Below are 24,133 nucleotides of genomic sequence, written 5' to 3'. Positions count from 1 at the left end.
TGAGCACATGGATTGTTATATATTTGGTGTAATTAAATTAGTATAATCAGTGTTTTCTCTAATATTCCAATTTTCACAATTTTTGCCAAGTTGGCTTCTGTGTCCTTTTTGATATATATCCAACATTAGGAAACCTCCTTGACTTCTGGCACAAGGTGTCCCAGGCTCACTTTGTACCTGTTTTGCCCCAGACTTGGAATTTGTTGGTTCTCCAAGAATTTGTGGGGAATTAGAGATGAATATCTGGACACTGTGAGTGCTCATTGTTATCAAGTAACATTGCTTCTAGGCCATTGAGCAGATGGAAGATATGGATAAATGACAGTTAGATAGGTACATAAACTAAAAATCATGAATTCATATTGACATTTCTAAGTTACTTTAAAATTAGTGTCTGTATTTATTTATTTGAATTTATATTTGAGTCTCATTTCTCTCACACTGAAAATGTAACAGTATGAACACAATTACTTAATTGCTGTACCTGGCCATATTTTTAAAAAGAAGTAATTTCAAAGTAACAAACCACTATTACAAGTAACAATGAAACCACTGAATGAAGTTAAAGATCCCTTGAACTTCATAGGTGACAAAGGTTGTGTTAAAAGAACTTAAAAGCTGCCTCGAAGAGATTTGCACTAGAGAAAAGAAGAAAGAACCCCCCCAAAACAAAAAACAAAAACCAGAAGATTGTCAACATCAATACAGATAGTAACTGCAGTGGATTGAAACACAATGGACATGATTAAATCCTCAAATTTATAACAATAACATTTTGGTAAATTTTAGGCAATCAACTTGTTATTTCAAAAATTGTTAAATAGAGGGAGAAAAACCTTTATCCTGTCTTTCTTATATAACCAAATGATTGGTGAGGGGAAATTTCGCTTTATACAAATATTCCATCTAATAAAGAAGGAGGATTAACACTAGAATATCACCATTTTGTAGCACCCAGTGAATTAATAGATCTAGGTAATAATTATCGATGGATGCTCATATCTCAAAAAGTAGAGATACCTAGACATTATGTAATCCCAATGGAAGTACACAATCATCACCTATGTCAGCACCACGCTCAGCCAGTGAGCAAACCGGCCATCCCTATATAGGATCCGAACCTGTGGCCTTGGTGTTATCAGCACCGCACTCTACCGAGTGAGCCACGGGCGGCCCTACACAATCATCACCTATGAAGCACTGACCCCCAAACTGGAAGATCTAAATACTAAATACTATTCAAGATCTAAATACTAATTTTCAGGAAATACAGACAATAGGTGGAATTCTTTTTAACACCATTAATGTTCAAAAAGTTAGCAAAAATTTCTACCACCCTGTAGGTTGTCATTTCACTCTGTGGATTGTTTCTTTTGTGGTGCAGAAGTTTTTGAGTTTGATACAGTCCCATTTGTTTATTTTTTCTTTTGGTGTTTGTGCTTTGGGGCTCATGTTCATAAAGCCTGTACCCAGACCTAGTTCCTGAAGTGTTTTACCTCTATTTTACCTTAGTAAATTTACAGTTTCAGATCTTATACTTAAGTCTTTAATCCATTTTGAGTTGATTGTAGTATATGGTGAGAGGTGTATGTCTAGTCACGTTCTTCTGCATATGGATATCTAATTTTCCCAGCACTGCTTATTGAAGAGGCAGTCTTTTCTCCAAGGTATGTTTTTGTTGCCTTTGCCAAATATCAGATGAATGTAAGCTTGAGAGGTGATTTCTGGGTTCTCTATTCTGCCCCACTGGTCTGTGTGTCTATTTTTATGCCAGTACCATGCTGTTTGGGTTACTATAGCTTTGTAGTATAATTTGAAGTCAGGTAATGTTATGCCTCTGGCTTTATTTTTTTTTGCTTGTTATCGCTTTGGCTACTTGGGGTCTTTTGCTGTTCCATATGAATGTTGAGATTGTTTTTTCCATTTCTGTGAAGAATGTCATTGGTATTTTGATGGGGATTGCATTGAATCTGTAAATTGCTTTGGGTAGTATAGACATTTTCACAATGTTAGTAATTCCAACCCGAGAGCTTGGAATGTATTTCCATCTTTTTGTGTCTTCTTTAGTTTCTTTCAACAGTGGCTTCTAGTTCTCATTGTAGAGATCTTTCACTGCCTCAGTTAAATTGATTCCTAGGTATTTTTGTGTGTGTTTGTGTGACTGTTGTAAATGGGCTTATCTTCTTGATTTCTCTTTCTGTTAGCTCATTATTGGAGAATATAAATGCAACTGATTTGGGGCCATTTATTTTGCATGCTGCAATGTTACTGAAATTATTAACCAGCTCTAGGTGTTTTTTGATAGAGTCTTTAGGTTTTTCTATATATAGTATCATATCATCTGCAAATAAGGACAGTTTGAGTTCACCTTTTCCCATCTGGATGCCCTTTATTTCTTTCTCTTGCCTGATTGCTCTGGCTAGTACCTCCAGTACTATGTTAAATAGAAGTGATGAGAGTTGGCATCCTTGTCTTGTTCCTGTTCTTAAAGCCTTCAGTTTTTTCCCATTTAGAATGATACTGGCAATGGGCTTGTCATAGAAGGCTTTTATTGTGTTGATATACTTTCCTTCTATACCTAATTAGTTGAGAGTCTTTATCATAAAGGGATGTTGAATTTTGTCAAATGTTTTTCAGTATCTATTGAGACAATCATATGGTCTTTGTCTTTGAGTTTTTTGACGTGGTGTATCTCATTTATTGACTTTCATATGTTGAACCATCCTGGCATCCCTGGGATGAATCCCAGTTGATCATGGTGTATAATTTTTTTGATGTGCTGCTGTATTCTGATTGCTAATATTTGGTTGAGGATTTTTGCATCTATGTTTATCAAGGATCTTGTCCTGTAATTTTCTTTTTTTATTGTGTCTTTATCTGGTTTTGGTATCAGAGTAATGTTGGCCTCATAGAATGAGTTTGGGAGAATGGCTCCTATTTCAATTTTTTGGAATAGTTTGAGGAGAATTGATATTAATTCCCCATTAAAGGTTTGGTAGAATTAGCTGTAAAGCCATCTTGTCTTGGGCTTTTTTTTGTTGGAAGATTACTGATTACTGTTTCAATCTCATTGCTTGTTATTGGTCTGCTCAGATTTTCTATCTCTTCTTGGTTCAATCTGGGGAGTTTATGTTTCCAGAAACTTATCCATGTCTTCCAGGTTTTCATATTTGTTGTCATACAGTTGTTTATAATAGTCTCTAATGATTCTTTGTATTTCTGTGGCATTGGTTGTAATGTCTCCCTTTTCATTTCTGATTTTTGTTATTTGGGTCTTCTCTGTTATTTTTTTTGTTAACCTAGCTAATGGCTTATCTATTTTATTTATCTTCTTGAAAAACCAACTTTTTGTTTTGTTGATCTTTTCTGTCATTTTTGGGGTCTCTATTTCATTTAGTTCTGCTCTGATCTTCATTATTTCTTTCCATCTCCTACTTTAGGATTGGATTGCTGTTGTTTTTCCAGTTTTTTGAGGCTTAGTGTTAGGTCATTTATTTGAAGTCTTTCCATTCTTTTGATATAAGCATTTCTTGCAATAAATTTGCCTCTTAGTACTGCTTTTGTAGTATCCCATTAGTTTCAGTATTATGTACCTTTATTTTCATTGGTTTCAAGAATTTTTTTGATTTCCTGTTTAATTTCTTCTTGGGCCCATAGGTCATGCAGGAGCCTATTGTTTAGTTTCCATGTAGTTGTAGAGTTTCGAGTGTTTTGCTTGTTATTGATTTCCAGTTTTAGTCCATTGTGGTCTGAAAAGATACTTGGAATGATTTCAAGTTTTACAAATCTGCTGAATTTAGATTTGCGACCTAATGTGTGGTCTATCATGGATAATGTTCCATGTGCTGATGAAAAGAAAGTATATTCTTTAGATGTTGGGTGGAATGTTCTGTGTATATCTGCCAGTTCCTGCTGGTCTAAGGTACAGTTTAAATCCTGTGTCTCTTTGTTGATTTGTTGCCTGGAAGATCTGTCCTATACTGAGAGAGGATGTTCAGTTCACCCGCTATCATCATATTATGGCCCATTTCTTTCTTGAGGTCTAAGAGTTTGCTTTACATCTCTGGGTGCTCCAGTATTGGGTGCATATGTGTTTAGATTGTTATGTCTTCTAGGCAGATAGATCCTTTTATCATTATGTAGTGGCCTTCTTAGTCTCTTTTTGTTTTTTGGTTTAAAGTCTATTTTATCTGATATAAGAATCACTACTCCTGATCATTTTCACTCTCCATTTGCATGGCATATCTTTTTCCATCCCTTCACTTTTAGTCTGTGTGTGTCTCTATAGGTGAGGTGGGTCTCTTGAAGACAGCACATACTTGGGTCTAGCTTTGTAATCCAATCAGTCAACCTGTGCCTTTTGAACTTGGAGGTTAATCCATTCACATTTAGGGTAGTTATTGGCAGGTATTTCTTAATTCCTGTCATTTAATTGCTTTTTGTTTTGATGTTTTAAATACCTTTTGATCATTACTTCCCCTTTTATTTCTCTTCTTCATTGTTAGTTGGAAATTTGAGGTGGCATGATTTAGCCTCCTACTCTTTCTCACTGGCATTTTTGTTTCAATGGCTGGTTTTGCTCTTTCTTGTGTACCTGTGATAGTGATCATCATTATTCAGATTCCAGAGGCAGGACTCCCTTGAGAATTTCTTGCAGGGCTGGTCATCTGCTGGTGATCTTTCACAATTTTTGTTTATCTGGGAAATACACGATTTCTCCCTCATTTCTGAAAGAGAGCCTTGCTGGGTAATGAATTCTTGGCTGGCAATTTTTTTCCTTTTGTATTTTGAATATATAATTCCACTTTCTTCTGGCTTGTAGGGTTTCAGTTGAGAAGTCTGCTGTTAGTCTGATGAAGATTCCCTTATAGGTGACTTGACACTTTTTTCTTGCTACTTTTAGAATTCTCTCTTTGTCCCTGAGCTTTGCAGATCTGACTATAATGTGTCTTGGAGAGGATCTTATTGGATTGAATCTGTTTGGGGACCTTTGAGCTTCCTGGATCTGAAGGTCTGCATCTTTCCCGACACCTGGGAAGTTTTCTGGTTTTATTTCCTTGAATAGGTTTTCAATACCTTTTCCTTTCTCCTCCCCTTCTGGAATACCCACAATTCGAATGTTAGAGCACTTGAGGTTATCTGCTCTCTCTCTTAGATTTTCTTCATTATTTTTAATTCTTTGTTCCTTTTTTTTTGTCTGCGGGGTTATTATGAAAAGACTATCTTTGAGATCTGTAATTCCTTCTACTTCTTGCTCTAGCCTCCTGCTCAAACTCTCTGTTGTGTCTTTTATTTCAATGAATGAAATTTTCATGTCTAGGAGTTCTGTTGCACTCTTTTTTAAGGTATTAATCTCTGTGTAAATTTGCCTCTTCATATTCTGGATATTTTTTCTTGTTTCCTTTTGTTCTTTAATTGAGTCTTCTTTTATTTCTTCAAGCTTTCTTAAGATCATTCGTCAGAATTTCTTTTGAGACATTTCAAGGATTTCCTGTTCTATGGGTCTGGAATTTGAGCATTACTGTATTCCTTTGGTGGTGTCATATCTTCTTGCTTATTTGTAGTTCTAGTATTTTTTCATTGATGTTTGGTCATCTGGTAGAGAACTTGCTCCTTCTGTTACTCTGGGGCTGGCTATAAGAATAAAGATTTCCTCCTCTATTTGCAGGCTCTATGGGTGACTCTTCTTATATCAATGTAGTCAAGTGAGTAGCCAGATGCCTGTAGAGTGGCCCTGGCTGCTACTGTGGTGGTGAACTGTCCTTGTGCTGACAAAAGTTGTGGCAATATCTATATTACACCACCTTGGCTCCTATTTCAGCTTTCCATGGCTGTAGACTGAGTCCCTGGTGCTGTGCAGGCCTTGGCTCACCTTGGGGCCTGCTGGGCTGTGTATACTCCCTTCCCCCCCAACCAGGGCCTCAGACTGGACCCTGGTGCCACATGGGTCTGGTTTTGGCTCACCTCGTCAGCTGCTGTGACTGTAGGTGCTTCCCTCTTGGCCTTAGACTAAGCCGTGGCACTTCATGGGTCTTGGCCCACTTTGGCAGCTGCTAAGATTGTGGGCTGGGATCATTTTCTTAATTTATTTTTTAGATAGTGTACAGAAATGCAACTGAATTTTGGATGTTGATTTTGTGTCTTGGAACTTTTCTGAATTTGTTTATTAGTTATTTTATATTTTTATATGTATGTGTATATATATATACTTTTCATGTCATCTTCAAATAGAGACAGTTTAACTTCCTCCTTTCCAATTTGGATGCCTTTATTTCTGTTTCTTGCTTACTCACTCTTGCTAGGATTTCCAGTACTATGTTGAATAGAAGTAGCAAGAGTGGGCACCCTTGTCTTGTTCCTGATGTTAAAAGAAAAGCTTACAGCTTCTCATGGTTGAGTATTATGTTAGTGTGGGTTTGTCATACATGACCTTTATTCTGTTGAGGCTCATTCCTTCTATACTGAATTTGTTAGAAGTTTTTTGTCATAAAAGGGTGTTGAATTCTATCAGATGCTTTTTTGCATTTATTGAGATGATTTTATGATATTTTTACCCTTCATTCTGTTAATATGATACATAGATTTTTCTTTTTTTTTCTTTTTTTTTTTGTTGTTGTTGTTGTTGGTTTTTCGTGACAGGCACTCAGCCAGTGAGTGCACCGGTCATTCCTATATAGGATCCGAACCCGCGGCGGGAGCGTCGCGGCGCTCCCAGCGCCGCACTCTACCGAGTGCGCCACAGGCTCGGCCCGATACATAGATTTTTCAATTTGCACCTGTTGGACCATCCTCATATCCTAGGGGTCAATCCCACTTGATCATGGTGTATGATCCTTTTAATGTGCCGTTGAATTCAGTTTGCCAGTATTTTGTTAAGGATATGTGCATCTGTGTTCATCAGGGTTATTGACCTGTAATTTTCTTTTCTGGTAGCAACCTCATGTGGTTCTCATATGAGGATAATTCTGGCCTTGTAAAATGAGTTTGGAAGTTTTTTCATTTTTTGGAAGAGTTTGAAAAATATTGGCCTTAATTCTTCTTTAAATGTGTGGTAGAATTCATTCATGAAGCCATCTGGTCCTGGGATTTTCTGTGTTGGGAAATTTTTGATAGCTGATCCAATCTCTTTACTCATGAATGGTCTGTTCGGAGTTTCTATTTCTTCATCATTCAATCTTGGTAGGTTTTCTGTTTCTAGGAATTTATCCTTTTCTTCTAAGTTTTCCAGTTGTTGGCATATAATTGTTCAAAGTAGTCTCATGATCTTTTTTGCCTTTTGTGGTATCAGTTGTAATGTTTCCTCTCTCATTTATAATTTTATTTATTTGAGTCCTCTTTTTCCCTGGCTAGTCTAGCTAAAGGTCTTTTGGTTTTGTTGATCATGCAAAAACCACTCAGTTTCATTGAGCCATTCACAGCCTTTCTAGTCTCTCTTTTATTTATCTCTGTTCTAATCTTTATTATTTGTTTCCTTTGCTGACTTTGGGTTTAATTTAGTTTGCTCTTTGTCTAGTTCTTTGTGGTGTGAAATTAGATTGTTTATTTGAGATGTGTCTTTTTTCTTAATGTAGGTGTTTATCTGCATAAATTTCCCTCAGCACTGCTTTTGCTGAATCACGTAAGTTTTGGTATGTTGTGTTTCCATTTTCCTTTGTTTCAAGATGCTTTTTGATTTTCCTTTGACTTTTTCTTTTACCAACTGGTTGTTCAGGAATGTGTTGTTTAATTTCCACATATTTATAAATTTTCCAAAATTTCTCCTATTATTGATTTTTAGTTTTTTACCAATGGTGGTCAGAAAAGATACTTGAGATAATTCCATCTTCTTAAATTTGTTAAGACTTGTTTTGTGACTCAACATATGATCTATCCTGGAGAATGTTCTTGTGTGCTTGAGGAGAATATGTGCTCTACTACTGTTGGATGAAATGTTCTGTATATGTCTGTTAGGTGCCTTTTGTCTAGGCTGCTATTCAAATCTGGTGCTTCCAAATAGATTTTCTCTCTGGATAATCCATGTATTATTGAAAGTGGGGTATTGCAGTTCCCAAATATTATTGTATTGCTGTCAGTTTCTCACTTCAGTTCTGTTAACATTTACTTTAAACAGTTATGTGCTCCAATGTTGGGTGCATATACATTTATGATTTTATGTACTCTTGATGAATTGACCACTTCAATATCATATAGTGAGCTTCTTTTTCTCTCATAACATATTTTGACAAAAGTTCATTCTGTCTGATATAAGTATAGCCACCATTGTTCTCTTTTGGTTACCACTTGCATGAAATATCTTTTTCCATCCCTTGACTTTCAGTCTATCTGTGTCCTAAAGTCTAAAACTGGTCACTTGTAGGCAGCATATTGTTGGATCTTAGCACATTCCTTTTCATGGCTATACAAGACTTATTGTATGGATGTCCCTTATTGCTGGACACCTGGTGCTGTTCAAATGTTTGCTATACAAACAATGCCACTGTGAATAAACTTGTAAATGTGATATTTGCAATTTGTTCAGGTGAGCCTATAACTAAGACTCCTAGTAGTTGTATGTGTCAAATGCAAATGTAAATTTGTTTGATATTTTCCAAATTCCACATTTCACACTTTCAACAGCAATATATCAGGGAGTGTGTTTCCTCATAGCTTCAACAGACTATGTTGTTTAAAGCTTGCATTTCTTTCTCAATTGAATAGGTAAGAAATCTAACTCATTCAAATAGAAACATTTTTTTTTTGGCCACTTACACCTGGTTTCCTCTTATTTTTCTGGTCTTTCACTCTCAGTCACTTCATCATCTACCCCACCTCCAAATAATGAAGTTCTTTGAAGTTAATCCTGGACCCTCTACTCTACTCCCTCATTATGATCTTCCCAAGTGTTCTTGCCCATTCCTATGGCTTTGATAACATTTGTAATTATAATGAATCTCAAATTTGTCTTTCTGGCCCAGACCTCTCTTCTGAATCCAGCTGCCAACTTAATATCTCCATATGGATGCCTCTCAAATATCCACATATTTAATACAATTCTGACCTCTGGACCACTCTCCTTCCTTATCAGTATGGTATAATACAGACTTCCTGAAACGGACTTCCGTTAAGTGTCATTATCTCCCATCTGCGTAAACCAGAAATCTGGGATTCATTGACACTTCCTGCTTTTTGATGCGAGCAACCAATTAATGGTCTAATCTTATCTACATTGCATTAGAAATGTATGTGGAACACATCCTTTTCCCTCTACTTCTACTCCCTATCCTGGACCATTGGCCAACCTATTTCAAAGTCCTTTAAACTGGGTTTCCCGTTTCACTTCTTAGCACCCCTTTGTTTATCCCAGGTTTTCACAAAGGAGCATGAGCTTTTAAAAAAAGTAAATAGGATCATAATCCTTGTGTTCAATGAACTCCAAGTTTTCTTGAAACAAAAATCAAAATTATTAACATGATCTAAAAAGTACTGCATGATCTCACTCTGTGTATAGCTCTAACCTCATCTCATGTCATTCATTTTGCTCTAAGAACACTAACCTTCTTTCCATCCTTTAAAATTTCCCACCTCCCTTCTGCATCAGAAAATAGCTCTCTCTCCCAAAAGACTTAAAGGTCCAGAAGTGTAAAGACTTATGTCTCTTTTTAACCATTGTATGTAAAAGTACTCCGAACAATGGCTGTAAAATAGACAACACCTCAATTTGCACCTGTTGAATATTGTTAGGTGAATGTAGCTGAGAGTTATTAAGAGCCCAAAGTAAAGTGGGATGCAAGAGCTGGACATAGAAATCCTTAAAAATGAAAAATGAATAGAACTTGATGAGTGATCTGACTTCATATTAAGACACAGAGAAGCATCAGATATGACTAAGGGCTTCCTTACGGAAAGCTGAGGAAAAAGAATAAAACAATAGAAAGTCACCAGAGATGATAGCTGACTGGTGTGAGGCAGTGGGGGAAATTTTGGAAGTAGAGAGCAAGACTTGTGCAGAGATGATAGATTCATTTCTGCATATTGAGTTCAAGGCAATGGTGAAACATTAGAGAAAAAAATGTTGATTGGGCACTCGGAGTGTGGAATTGAAGATTGGAAAACCATCAGCTCTAAGACAAAAACTGTAGATGTAGAAGTGGATAAATTCCCAACAAAATAGATGGTTAAGAAAAGTGGGTGACAATGATGGAAGTTTCGGGAATGCCTTCCTTTACAAAGTGCAAAGAAAATACGAAGCAAATAAAAAAGGGAAAAAAGGGTGGAATTAAAAAAATATGAAGCAAATAACTGTGCAAAGAATCACTAGGAAGGTAGAAAAATGGTATAATGCAGTGTGGAAGGCAAAATGAAGGAGGTTTTCAAAAGCGGTTAACCAGCATAGGGAAGTCAATGCCATAGAAGAGTTTAAAGCAAACGGAAAAGGAGTTTGGATGGATAATAGTGAGATCCTTGGTAACTTGAAAACATGAGAGAGAGGCATTAGGGTTTGGGGACAGAATGCTGGTGTCCTGGAAAGCAAAGTGGGGAGTAAAACTTTTATTTGTCCAACAGGACGGTGTACAGCCCTATGTTAACCCCTGATCCCTCCTGACCTCTATCCTCTCAACAGCTCTGAAGCCAGTGGATCTACATGTCACATACCAGACGGGGCCCCTGATGGCGGTGGAGACCTCTCGGGGCATAGTGCTGCACTGGCGAGCCCACGGATGGCCCCTGCGCTCCGTCCATACACCAGTGGCCTCCCTGCACTCTGTGGCCCGGGAGCTGGGGGGCCTGGCCGGGGGCCCCCACACTGTGGTGGTGCTGGGCCTGGGAGCTCACTTCACCACCTTCCCTCCGTCCATCTTTGTGCGACGACTGGCAGGGATCCGGGCGGGCGTGACCGCCCTGCTGGCCCGGGAACCCAGCACTCTTGTGGTCATCAAACTGGCCAACACTGGCTACAAGTCTGTGTATGGCAGCGACTGGTTCACCCTCCAGTTGAACCGGCTCCTGAGAGCTGCCTTTGCTGACCTCCGTGTGGCCTTTGTGGATGCCTGGGAAATGACCTCCAGCCTGGCCGTGCCAGACAACATCCACCCGGGGCCGCTCATCATCCGCAATGAAGTGGACTTACTCCTCTCCTTCATCTGCCCCACCTGAGTGCTCCTGAGGGCCCAGAGTTGTGATCTTGAGTCCCGGGATGTAGCCATAAAAATTGTGAAGAGGATCATGGTAATGATGGGACCCTGAAATAACAATGATTCAGAGAAGTTACCCCAAGACTTACCAGCCGGGCGTTAACAACTGCTAACAATTGGTGACCATCCTTTCATACATCTCTCTATGCAACAAACAGATACATGTATAATTTTACATACGTCCTTTTTAATTCTTTTTTTGGAGGGAAATTTTATTGGTTTAATTGTAGATTATGCAGTTGTAAGGGATAATACAGAGAGCTCTCTGGCACCCTTTCCTCAGTTTCTCCCAGTGTTAACATCTTGCAGAACTACTGTACAATATCACAACAGTATAGTAACAACGATACAATCTGCCAATCTTACTTGGATTGGTCCAGTTTTATTGTACTCATTTGTACGTGTATATATTTCGTTTTATGAAACTTTATCACATGTATTGGTTTGTGTTCAATTTTTTAGTCTCTGTTTTATTATTTTGAAAAGGAAAGAAGACAAAGTGCAAGTGTTTGTCCAAAGAGGCAAGTGTAATAAGAGAGCCCTGGATAAACTGGGATCTCAAAGTGAAACTGGAAATCAGAAATGGCCACTCCTTTGCCTGGAATAAAGGACTTGAGAGTCTGATGTTGATAAGCTTTACTATCAGGAAGCACAACCTGGGAGACAGTTTAGTTGGAAACTGGCTCAGAGGTTCGAGAGCCTCAGCAAGGTTTTTAAAGGGAAGAGTGTGGGAAACAAAAGGGGCACAGAGCTGCTACGTGAAATCCTGCAGATTCCAGGCTTCCTTTATCTCAGGGCTGGATCTGTATTGGGGTGTGGGTGCCATCTTCGTCCAGACAGATGTGACTCCAAAGAAAGAATGGTTAGTTCTGCACATTACTGATTAGCTTTTATTATCTTTGCTCTTCCTGAGCACCAAGGTCCATAGCATTATTTCATGATCTCTGCCGTGAGCTAAAGTTTTAAAAAGGCTTCTTCTGTTTTAAGACTTCTGCTTAAAGCTGTATTCTACAAAATGGCTCTTCCATGGCTAAGTGTCAATGACTATTTGCTGTGGTGGGCTCCTGCAAAAGGACTATGTCATCTGGCTAAGGGTGATCCAGAAGTATATTCTCAGACCCAGGAGAGAAGAAAGAAAACTACCTTTGGGAAATTTGGTGTGCAGAAGACGTGGGGAAGTGCCCACTAAGACTTTATAGCCGTAAGCCGGTTCTCATGCTGGTTTTCAGCCTGAATTGATACTACCCGTGTAGCTCAAAAAGTCTCTAGTTCAAAGTTAAGTGGTCCTAGACATCTGACAAAATCAAATATATATGATTTCTAGAGAAACCTACATTTATCTTGATAAAAGAAAAACTTTAGATCAATTAAATTTAAAGTATTTGCACAACGAACAATTCACTAATCAGGCAGCCAGCAGAGCAGAAAAGGTTCAGAGTGACTCTGGAGCTGCAGTGTGTTCAGCTCAGATTTATAGACAGAAAAAGGAGAGTGACGTACAGAAGATCAAATTAGAAAAAATAATACAGCACTTTATTTTATCTTTACTATCTCCTTAAAGGCCCTACCTCCAAACATTGTCAAGTTGGGGGTTAAGGCATGTTGGGCAGGAATCTCAGATCCTTCTGCCCCTTCCTGTGCAAGTCCTGAGTCATGTACTTGAAAGAAGACCCTGGCAGCTTTATGCAACGTAGACATACTTTATTCTTCTGATGTGAGCTTCAAAGACCTACTTTATTCTCAGAAGCTCAGGCTCTGCTGCACTGACCCTCCATGTTCTGCCCTCCTTCCATGCTCCGCTGACCTCCCAGGCTCTGCCGACCTGTAGTTCAGAGAAGTGATCTTTATACTTTTAGTACACAATAGCAGCCAAAAGCCAAGCATTACATAATTACAACAATCATGCTGAATCAGTAAATGGGCACACAGGCGCAGTTATACTGCTCTTCTAACTGTTTCTAGTGAATGTGCTGGATCTTGCCCATTTGTAACAGATGCAAGGTGAGAGATCCTTACTATACTTTTTTCTATTTTCCTTACAGTCCACCCCTTCAGGGTCACTAGCCATACAATCAACACATTTGATCTTCTGCATATTCCCTTAGTGAGGGTAGATGACACTTGCATCCATAGGCCACAGCAGCAATATAGGCTGCAGCAACATGCTACTAAAATACAAGCTCTCTCCAGCTACCTTACCTTAGCCAGTGCATCAGCTTCATCATTGCCCAGACTGGCTAAGGGGGAATGTCCTGTGACATGGAAAAGAGTTACTTCCTTTTCCTGTCCCAATTCCCATAACTCGTGCCACATGGCTTGCCCCCACAAGGGCTGGTGACCTACAGGCCACCACTGATAACTTTCAAGTAGAGATTGAAAGGGTCAAACCCCAGAATACAGCTCAGCTGTCAGTACAGATGGTTAAAGCCCCTTGCTCATTTTTTATCACCATCCATAGTGCTCCACTGGCTGCTTTGCCTTATTCCATTCTTATACCACAAGGTATTGGTTAAGGGCTGGATGGCAACCACTGTCCACGATGCTGAGGGTCCCATGCTAGAACCATCTGTATACCAATCCTGCTCCAGAATAGGTCCCTTTGTTGTGAGGTTGTCACCCAGGACAGGAGGCAAACACTTAACTAAGAATTTTAACAGAGTCTTTATTAGCCGGCTGGTGAATGCCTCCCCTAGGTATTTTGGGAGAACAGTCCCGAGCCTTGGTTTTGTGGGGTTTGTAAAGGCAAAATCCACATCCCTTTGGCACACGGGTTTGTACAGGTATAAAAAACAAGCTAGGTTGCTAGGTTACAGGTACAGAAAGCAAGCTAGGTCACAGAAGCTGAAATGAGCAATTAAAGCAATCAAGCATAACAATTTTCATTGTGTATGATTTCTGTTTCTATGCAATGGTTTCTGTTTTCAATGGTTTCTCACTTGGAGGAGGTTTTAGTCCATGTCTACCTAAGATCTAAGACAGCATTGGTATTGTTCAGGATCCTCTGCTACAACTTCCCCTCATGGAAAGGTGTGGTCTCAACCTCCATGGGTGTAGTTTCTGTCAAAGTTTCTTCCCATACTGGTCCTAACACAGATTGCAATTCATTAGACAAAGGACTTGTACACACAGTAGTTCTCTGTTTTATAAATGCTCCCTACTTACATAGAGTTCCCAGTTTTAGAAGTGGTTGTCCATGTGAGTAGCCAACCTAGAATGGGGTATGTTGTCCTTACTAGGACCTTGGCAGTTCCTGTAATAGCTTCAGTGGCCATCAGGGCAGAATACACAGCTGCTAACTGTTTCTCTTTTGGAGAGTAATGCACTTCAGCACCCTTCCAGAGCTTAGACCAGAATCCTGTAGGTGTTCAGAATTGGTCCTGTCTCTGGCACCAACTGCACCCTAACCCTTCTTGGATTATATGCACATCTAATTCAAAAGGCTTAGGAGATCAGCCACTTACAAAGCCCACACTTGCTGTATTGCCCTCTGAGTAGCATGGTAAGCTTGTTCTACCTCTTCAGTCCAATCCCAAGGAGATCCTTTCTTTATTAATGCATATAGTGGGCATGCCACTTGGGCCATATGGGGTACAAAATCTCTCCAATACCCCAAATTCCAAAATAAGGTTGTAACTGAGCTCCTGATGTGGGCCAAGGGTGTGCCTGTATCTTATCTATAATGGTTTATGGGATGACTCAGGTGTCTTACCCGACCAAACAACTCCCAAGAATTTGATGGACAGCCTAGGTCCTTGCACTTTGGTTTTGTTCATGGCCCACCTACATTGTTCCAAATGGCCCACCAGTGTTGGAGCCACTTGGGTTAAACGTGCAAGAGAATCAGAGGTTAGTAACATCATCAGTGTAATGAAGCCATTGTAACCATGCTGGACTTAGTCCACTTGGCTAGGTCCCCAGCCACCAGACCATGACAGAGAGTTGGGCTATCCAGATAACATTGGAGCAACACTTGAAAAGTTTATTGTCTTCCTTCCCAGGCAAAGTCAAACTGTTGTTGGCTGTAAGCTGAGAGGAACAAAAACATTTGCAAGGTCCGGTACACAATGACATGTTCCAACCTGGGATGTTAGCTGATCCATCAGGCTGTGAACTGAAGGCACAGCCATGTGCAAAGGAGACACTACACTGTTCAGTTCCCGATAGTCTGCAGTCATTCACCAAGTACCGCCAGGTTTTTCCACTGGTCACACTGGAGCATTAAAAGGACTATATGTAAAGGGCTGGCACGTGGCTCACTTGGGAGAGTGTGGTGCTGATAACACCCAGGCCATGGGCTCGAATCCCTAAATAGGGATGGCCGGTTAGCTCACTTGGGAGAGCATGGTGCTGACAACACCAAGTCAAGGGTTCAGAACCTCTTACCAGTCATCTTTTAAATAAATAAATAATAAATAATAATAATAAATAAACAAACAAATAAATAAATAAACAAACAAACAAATAAATTAATTAATTAAAAAGACTATGTGCAGGACAAATGAGGCAAACCTTTTCTAACTCAAAGATAGTGACACTTATCTCCACATGTCCCCCCGGCAAGGAATACTCTTTCACATATTCCCACAACACCTTACTGTTCATATTTGTAGCCAGAATTCCCCAACTGTTGATTCCAGGTGCAAACCATAAAGCACATCTACACCCAAGATACATTCAGCCACCGGGGACACATACACAGTATATACATAAGGGGGCAATCGTCCAATGACCAGTGGCAAAGACACAGTTTGATTTTGATACTCTGTCCTCCATAGCCATCAGTATTCACTGTGGCCCCCGGAGACTTATCAGGGTTGCTGTGTATCAGGCTACATTCTGTGCCAGTGTCCACCAATGCTAACACACACTGCACATTTGCCATCCACCTCTAGGTCCCACAACAGTAGGAGCCAAACAAGTAGGGGTTCATTTTCTGATGCACAACAGGTCATGAAAGGAGATGCACAAGTTCTCCCAACTCACACTCAGGGTCGTCATCATTTTTGGCTTCAGGGATGGGTGTGACCTATTACTGTACTTCAGTGTCCAGCAGGCCTGCCTTTTGTTTCAACTCTTGAAGCCATGCTGCATCATGGAGTGCCTGGTCCATATTGGCTCGCAGTGCAGTGAGCAGCAGCCAGTCCATCTGGCCAGCCGTGCACCAGGACTCCTCCTCTTTCACCATGGAGCCCAGCACCTTGCGAGCTTTCTCCATGCTCTTGGGGACCCGTCCACTTGGTCCCACATTTCCAGTGGAGCCCAAGTCCAAAGGAACACTGCCCCAGGTACCACATGCTCAAGGGCAGCCACATCTCCTCCCCCTCCTGAGGGGCTCGTGGCTCCCTGACCTGCTCATCCTGCCAGACTACGCCAACTGTCGGGCAGGAATCTCAGATCCTTCTGCCCATTCTTGTGCGGGTCCTGAGTCAGGTAATTGAAAGGAGACCCTGGCAGCTTTATGCAAGTAGACATACTTTATTCTTCAGTTGTGAGCTTCACAGACATAGTTTATTCTCAGACACAAGCTCAGGCTCTCCTCCACTGGCCGTCCATGCTCTGCCCTCCTTCCATGCTCCTCTGACCAGCAGTTCAGAGCAGTTACCTTTATACTTTTAGTCACAATAGCGGCCACAAGCCAAGCATTGCATAATTACAACAATCATGCTGAATCAGTAAACGGGCACACATGCACAGTTACATTACGTTTATAACTTGTTTCTAGTGAATGTGCTGAATCTTGCCCATTGGTAAAAGATGCAAGGTGAGAGGTCCTGACTATACTTTTTTCGATTTTTCTTACAAGGCATCAACATAAGAATTTTGGGAGGACACAAATCACTCTACAACAAAAGGTAAAATTAAAACATTTCAGATAAACATAAACTGATAGACGTTTTAAAAGTAGGTCTTTACTAAGGAAAAAAATTTTTCTTTTTCTCTTAGTTCTGTATTATTCTTCTTATTAAAGAAAAAGTTTTTAAATGTACTTCAGTCAGAAGTAAAGTGACTCCAGTTGGAAGACCTAACGTTCACGAATAAAAAAATATCAATTTGGTAGTAAAAATTTATAATAATATTTTTATGGAATCATGTAAAACAATAAAATCTGTCAGATTAAGAAACACAAGTGAAATGCTGATATTGGGATTCTCTCCCATGACAAGGTTGGCTCCTATTTGGTCACCCTACTCTGAAGCCAACCCAAAGTCCTTGACCTCATGCCCAGAACATTCATTCTTCCTTTGAGTGTTTATTTTTTTTCCCGAACCATTTTAGAGGAAGTTGCATACATCATGCCTCTTTTTCTCTAAACACTTTGGGATGAATTTCCTAAGAATAAGGATTTACAGCCAGAGTATAAAGATCAGGAAAATTAATATCAAATTAAACTTATCTAGAGTTCATATTAAAATTTAATAAATTGTTCCAGTAATGTTCTTTATAGATATTTTACCTGGATTAGGATCCAAACCAAGATCATGCTTTGCATTTAATTGCCGTATCTCTCTAATCTCCTTTAATCTGTTCTTCAGTCTTTCCTTGTCTTTCATGACTATAAATTTTTTGAAGTGTACATGCCAATTTTTACTTAGAAAATCTCTAATTCAGGTTTTTCTGATGTCCCTAACAATTAATTTCCAGTTGTGCACTTTTGGCTAGGGCACCATAGGAGTGAGGTAGTGTGCTTCTCACTTCGTCACATCAGGAAGCACAGGACGTCAGTTTGCCCCAGTATCGGTGATGTTACTTTGATTATGTGGCTGAAGTGGTGTCTACCAGGTTTATCCAGTATGAAGTTCCTATCTTCCCTTTGCAAATAGTAGGTAATTTACGGAGAGATTTTTGAGAGTATGTAAACAACGTGTTCCTTATAGAGCTTTTATCTACCAGTTTTAGCATCCATTGGTGATTATTGCCTAAAATCAGTATCAGAGGAATAACTTTGATAGTTGCAAATGGTGATTATTCTCAATCTAGCATTTGTTCTATGTGTATTTATTAGCTGGCTCTCTGCTGTAAGGAAGAGCTTTTCTTCCTGTTGCCCACATTTATTTATTTCAATATGGAATCATTATTCTGTGGTCTACAATCAATTACTATTGTTATTTATTTTGATTCTCAAGTTTCTCCATTTGGCTAATGAGAAATCCTTCAAGCTAAGACTATTGAAAGAATTCTTTCCAAATTTATTCCTCGTCTTTCACTTTTCAATCCACTTCCCTTCTAACCAATCAAAACTCTTCTCACCAAGCTAAGAGCCTCATTGAGGCTAAATCCAATGAACAATTTTCAGTCCTTACCTTTCGATTTCTCCTGCATCATTTAACAGCATGAACCTACCACTCTTCCTTTTTTTGAAATCCTCTCTTCTCTTGGCTTCCATAATATCAGAGCCTTCAGTCCTCATGTGAGCAACTTGAATATGAGGTCTGCATAGAATCTATTTTGCTGGTGTGGGTGGTATCGGAGGTACCTGGCTCTCCGTCGTGGTGGTGGTAGCAAGGTTAGACTCCTGGCACAGAAATGCATTGTTGGGGCAGTATGAATGACAGCAGCAATTTTTTTTCTATTGACTAGGGCAGCAGCAGTGACAGTGACCATGGTCTAAGTGTATAGTTCCTGGAAGCTCAGCACTCAGGCCACTTCTCCTGTCCGCCAGTACTTATATGGGCTAGTCAGGATTCTTTTATTAATATCCTTTATCTGTAATCAGCCAGACTAAACTTCTATTTCTTGAAAGTAAGAATGCTGATTAATCAGAGCCTGTGGTGATGCTGCCCCTGGTAACTAGCCATTACAGTTTCATATGGTGAATGTCATAACAGAGATCAGCTAGAAGATTACACAGGAAAGGCATGTGACTCAGCTTTGGGATCTAGGGAAGAACTCCACAAAGAGGAGACACCGTAGCCAAGTTCTAAGAGAGGTTTGTGGATGAGCCAGGCACAGAGTGTCAGAAGGACATTGTAGGCTGGGAACAGAGATGTCCAGGAAAGATATAAATCACAGGGTAATTTTTTTTTGAGTCGGGGATGGGGTGAGGCAAGAGGTGAGACAGCAGAATTAAGCAAGGAGAAGATCTCCAAAGACTTTATATGCCATGCTTAGGTTTATCAAGTATACGTGCTAAAAATTACTTCAGGTGCAACTGAACAACTCATTTCTTCCAAAGCATCTCACCTGGAGCGCTCAGAGTTTGCTCTCTAAAAATAAACATTTGTACATTTGTAAGGCTGATTTCCTGGCACATGGGGGTAAAGTGCTTGTGGAAGGTACAGCTTTTTCTAGTTTGCCCAAAGTTGTTTCCTAGACTAGAAGCAGGGCTAGACTCCACACCTTGCAATGTTTACCCTGGGGAAAGGCAGGTGCCTGTCACTACCTGGATGTCTTCAGGTGAGGCCTTATGTTGTGATCAGCTCCCAGCCTCACCTGACTACTCAAGGAAACAACAGCTAGCTGAGTGTGACCATAGCCCATGAGGGAACGTACTGACCTGGAAAGAAACCAGCATGCTGGACCCCAAACTTTGAAACCCCTGAGCACAATTCCCCTCCTTTGGTCTTTGAAACTACGACCCTATCAGCTAAACTCCATTCTCCTCAGGGACCTTATTGTCTTGAGTTCTTTCCAAACAATGCTACTCCCTTCCTTGAATTGTCTATGGCTTAGTTAACAGGGAGTTCTTCTCCAGACAAATTTGTATCTTAATTTACTGGGAAAGAAAACAGTTGATATACTTTAGTGTTAGCCTTGCTGCTACAAAACTTAAGGCTAAATGTATTGCTCACATGGGGCAACTTCTAAGCTACTGGCTTATTTACTGGTATATCTGTCTCTGTCAATAATTAAGCTCTTGTCTCTCAGCTTCAAACGCTACTTTGTGAGTCTGGGGTGAAATTCTGTGAGTGACATTTCTGCTCCACCTGCTGGTTTCCTGGTAGGATCTTCCAGCAGGGGGATGCTAGAGGGAGGCTTTAGGACTTTAGGGCTGGAGGAAATAGAAAGGACTTGCTCTTGCCTGTCTGCCTCTTCTGGAGTTCTTATTTGTGTTGAGTTCCTATGAGGGCCAGCAGCCTTCTTCACACTGGCAGGATCTGTTCCTTCTAGGAGCAGAAGGTGAATTCAGTTTGTGGTTCTGTGGTTTTTCCAACACATGCACAGTTAGCTGCACAGTGCTCCTCCCCAGAGGTCTGAGTTTTGTCTCCATGGGACTCCTCTTCTAAGCTTCTAGGGTTATTTTTGTTTGTTTTTGGCAGCTGGCTGGTGTGGGGACTTGAACCCTTGACCTTGGTGATACAAGGCTGTACTCTACCCAGCTGAGCTATCCAGCCACCTCCAAGCTATTAAGTTTAAATCATTCTAACATCTTCATTTTGTTTCCTTAGCCCCAGGAGAATTAGCTACTTTCTGTAGTTGCTACCTACTTGACACCTTAGTGTTCTTTTTTTGAAAAGATGACTGGTAAGGGGATATTAACCCTTGACTTGGTGTTGTCAGCACCACGCTCTCCCAAGTGAGCCACCAGCTGGCCCCCAACACCTTAGTGTTCTTTTTCTTCTTTTTCAATTACTCACTAATAGCTCTTTATACCCAGTTAACAACTCTTTATATTTAATTCTTGCTATTAAAGTCTGGTGTGATTTCTGTCACCTTAGTAGACCGTGATTGATAAACTACTCTCTCTGCTTTCTGAGTTTTCCTTTTTGTAAATCGATCTTTCTTATCTTGCCTAATCGAATAATTTGTATAATATATTTTGGAAACATAATAGAAATAATGATTTCCTAAGTAAACTCTTGATTTCAAAGTTTCTCTTTTCCCCCAAACTCTCACTCACTTCCTAAAGTCATGACATATGGAAACCTTCTCTCACCCCCCATTTGAGCCTCTCTTCTCCTCTGTCAAAGTCAATTAAAATATAGAGTCAGATTTCCAAACAGGGTGCTTTGTTTAGGGATTATAAAATTGCAGTTTGGGGCATACACACAGACTGGGTTGGTATTCGATACTTCTGAAGAACAAAGAAAGGTTCAGAGTTTTATTAGAAAGAGAAATGTTATGAATTGTTTTGGAAGAAAGCTCACTGGCACTAGCTAAGTTTTGGGGAGTTGGCAAGCTCTATTTGGTTAGTGACAGTGGTGGGTAAAGCTAGTCTCAGAGTCACGGCAGTTTGTTTCAGCAGCTACTAGGAAAAGGGGTCTTAGGGTTACTGTGACGAGGTAGATTGATTTAGCTTATGCCATTTTTACTGTTTGAAAAGTGTTCTTGTTTGAAAGCCCCCCAACACCTGTTGTGAAAATGGAAGGTTAGAAATTGTCCTGTACTTAGAAAAATTTTAAGTTCTGCCTGCCTTTGCTGTTTCCAGCCTATGCTGTCCCTGACTGATAACACGAAGAGCTGTATCTGGATGTGTCTAGACAACCTAAAGAGGAAACCACACTGTGAAAGCTTTTGCCGTCCCTAAGTGATTAACTGGTTTCTTTCAGTTTCTGTTACCACTTGTGCTAGGCCTCCCCAAGCCCCTGCCTCACGCCAGGAGGGTATGTATGTATGTGTGTATGTGTGTAACTATATGATAACTGTAAGTATGTGACTATATGATTTTTTGCTGTGTGACTATGTTCCTTTAAAAGACCCCTTAAACTTATACTCAGGGCTACTTCCTTCCAAGACATTTTTTTAACGGAACAGTCACCGGACAGCCAATAACCCCCGCCTTTTAAATTCTCAATTGGGTGTTCTGGTTCCTTTTCCATGCAGCAGCCTCACAACACTACAGCAGGCTGTTTCAGCAGCTGGGCTTGCTGGAAAATTCGTGGAGCAGGTGCTATGTGCCCTGAGTGCTTTTTCCTCCAGCCTTTCAACTCTGATTTAGTTTGGGTATGACAAGAATGACTCAAGTTTTATAATGAACTTTCACACCTCTTAGTGCTGAATGCTACATAGAATACAATGTAAATTCAGACTTAGAAAAACAGCATTATGTCTGTTAGGCTCAGTGAGATGGAGAAAAGAGAGAGACCTGAGCCATGAGCCATTTCAGACAAAAAGGTTTATTCCACTAATGTAGAGGGGGGACTGAACCAGATCAGTTTCTCCAAACCTAGGAAAGCAGGAGGCTTATAAGAACATTAGGGAGGGTTCTGACAGAGTAGTGGGCAATTTTGAAATCAGTGGTATGCAAGGTGACACAGCCCTTGTGGTCTGATAACATCTGGTCGGTTAGGGTATAGTCTCTTTATCAGCCACTATCTCAGTACAAATTCTCCAGCCTGAAGCCTGCTAAATGAAGCCAACAAGATGAACATGATGATAAAAGTCATGGTTTTGTTTACCCTTTCCCAGGAGAGGGATCTCAGTTCCCTGAGCAGAGAAGGGAAAGGCAAGGTGGAGAAGGGGTTAAGTTGCTTAACCTGGCTATGCTGATGTTAAACTATCCATGAGGCCTAATACACGCTATGGTTCTGTAGCCCACCAGTGGTTTCCCTGCATTCTATGGTTCACAAACGGGGCCAGAGGGGAGAGGGAGATGGCATTGGGAGTTGGCAGTAAACCCAGATACTGTGGTTTCCAGTTCACTTTTGCCTCCTCTGATCACTGGCTGATTGATGGCTGGCAATCATCTGGTGGTCTTCAACACAGTGCTGGCCAGGGAACCATTCACACTGATTATCACCCAAAGGCCAACTAGTAAGTTCAGGTCTATGTATGGCAGTGACTTTTCATCCACCAGCTGAACAAGCTTCTCTGAGAAGGCTTTGCTGTCATTCCTTTGGGGTCTGAGCTATGATGTCCACTTGACTCTGCCCTTTTATCATTCACCTAGGTAGATTGATTCTTCTTGGTCTCTGTAGCTGAATGTATCTACCTAGGTCTTTGCTATGGCTGTGTTAGGGAGCGTGAGGAAATTGATGCTAGTTTGCTCGGGCCCTGTGGCCTCACATCGTCCTCATATCCGGGTGAGTATGACTCAGCACATCCATTGTGAACAAGCTACATGAGACTAGTGTTAGTGCGCATGCGAAACCGTGTACCCCTTGGCTCGGTGTCACTGCTGTGTACTTTCAGTATAAAAGCAGCAGCTCTGAACCACTGGCCAGTGGAGCTCACAACCGGAATAAAGGATTTCTATCCTGTCATTGGCTGCCAGAATCGTTTTCCAGCTACCTGGCTCAGAACCTGCACAGGACGGGGTAGGGGGGTCTGTGACCCAGCCCACCTGGGAGAATATAGAACCTGTAACATAGTCCAGGAGTGAAAAGGATCAATTTAGAGGGAGGATGTCTGGAATTTCTAAGGGATGATGGTCAGGATTCCTGGGTCTTCCATTAGCCCCAAGAAATAAGTGCTGAGGGGGAAATGAGCTCCCTATTAAAGGGGGATGGAGAGGGAGAAAGTAGAGAGTGGGTGGCAGCTGTTTGATGAAGCCAGAGAGGAGATTGGTCTGTCTTCTCTCTGGCTCTGTCCCAAGTTAACCTTGTTTGCCTCAGGTTGATAAGATGTTGAATAAACATGATGTAATAATGCTGAAGGCAGATGCCTGGTAGCATTTTACTAGTGAAATTGGAAGCTTTCGGATTTTAAGGAGGTCCGCCTAACATTATAGATACAGGAAAGTGGGGGTGATATTTCTAGGTGCTTGATGGAGGTAAGAGAGGCAAGTGCGTGGGTGGAATTAGGGGCTAAAGTCCACGTGTTTTAAGAAAAGAGATGAAATGGCAGTGTGGTAATAGAAGTTAGGGTAGTTAATGCCTCTTACACACTTTCCCCTGCACAACATCCTGTCGTCATATGGATGGAAGCTGAAGTTCTGTCCAGGTGTCCTCTTGTTGCTGTGATTGATTTACATTTTTATGCGGTCTGATCATTTTAATTCTATTTGCATGTAATACACTTGCTCAATGCTCAGAACTGTAGGAGACAATAATATGAAAAACTCTCATGAAAATTAAAAGAAAAAG

General features: G+C 40.5%; 1 protein-coding gene and 1 pseudogene across 1 annotated transcript in view; both read left to right on the top strand.

Moving 5' to 3' along the window:
• Positions 1-11,133, top strand: part of LOC134372499 (NXPE family member 3-like) — a 43,878-nt gene extending 32,745 nt beyond the window's left edge. The window contains 1 exon segment of the mRNA XM_063089979.1: positions 10,601-11,133. Coding sequence (XP_062946049.1) covers positions 10,601-11,133 — 533 coding nt within the window.
• Positions 11,134-16,354: 5,221 nt separating this feature from the next.
• The window catches only part of LOC134372498 (NXPE family member 3-like), a 33,425-nt pseudogene continuing 25,646 nt past the window's right edge, over positions 16,355-24,133 (top strand).

This window comes from Cynocephalus volans, chromosome 3 (assembly GCF_027409185.1).
Source record: "Cynocephalus volans isolate mCynVol1 chromosome 3, mCynVol1.pri, whole genome shotgun sequence".
Classification (NCBI taxonomy): domain Eukaryota; kingdom Metazoa; phylum Chordata; class Mammalia; order Dermoptera; family Cynocephalidae; genus Cynocephalus; species Cynocephalus volans.
Note: the sequence above shows the minus strand (reverse complement) of the source record. Positions and strands in the feature narration are given on the sequence as shown.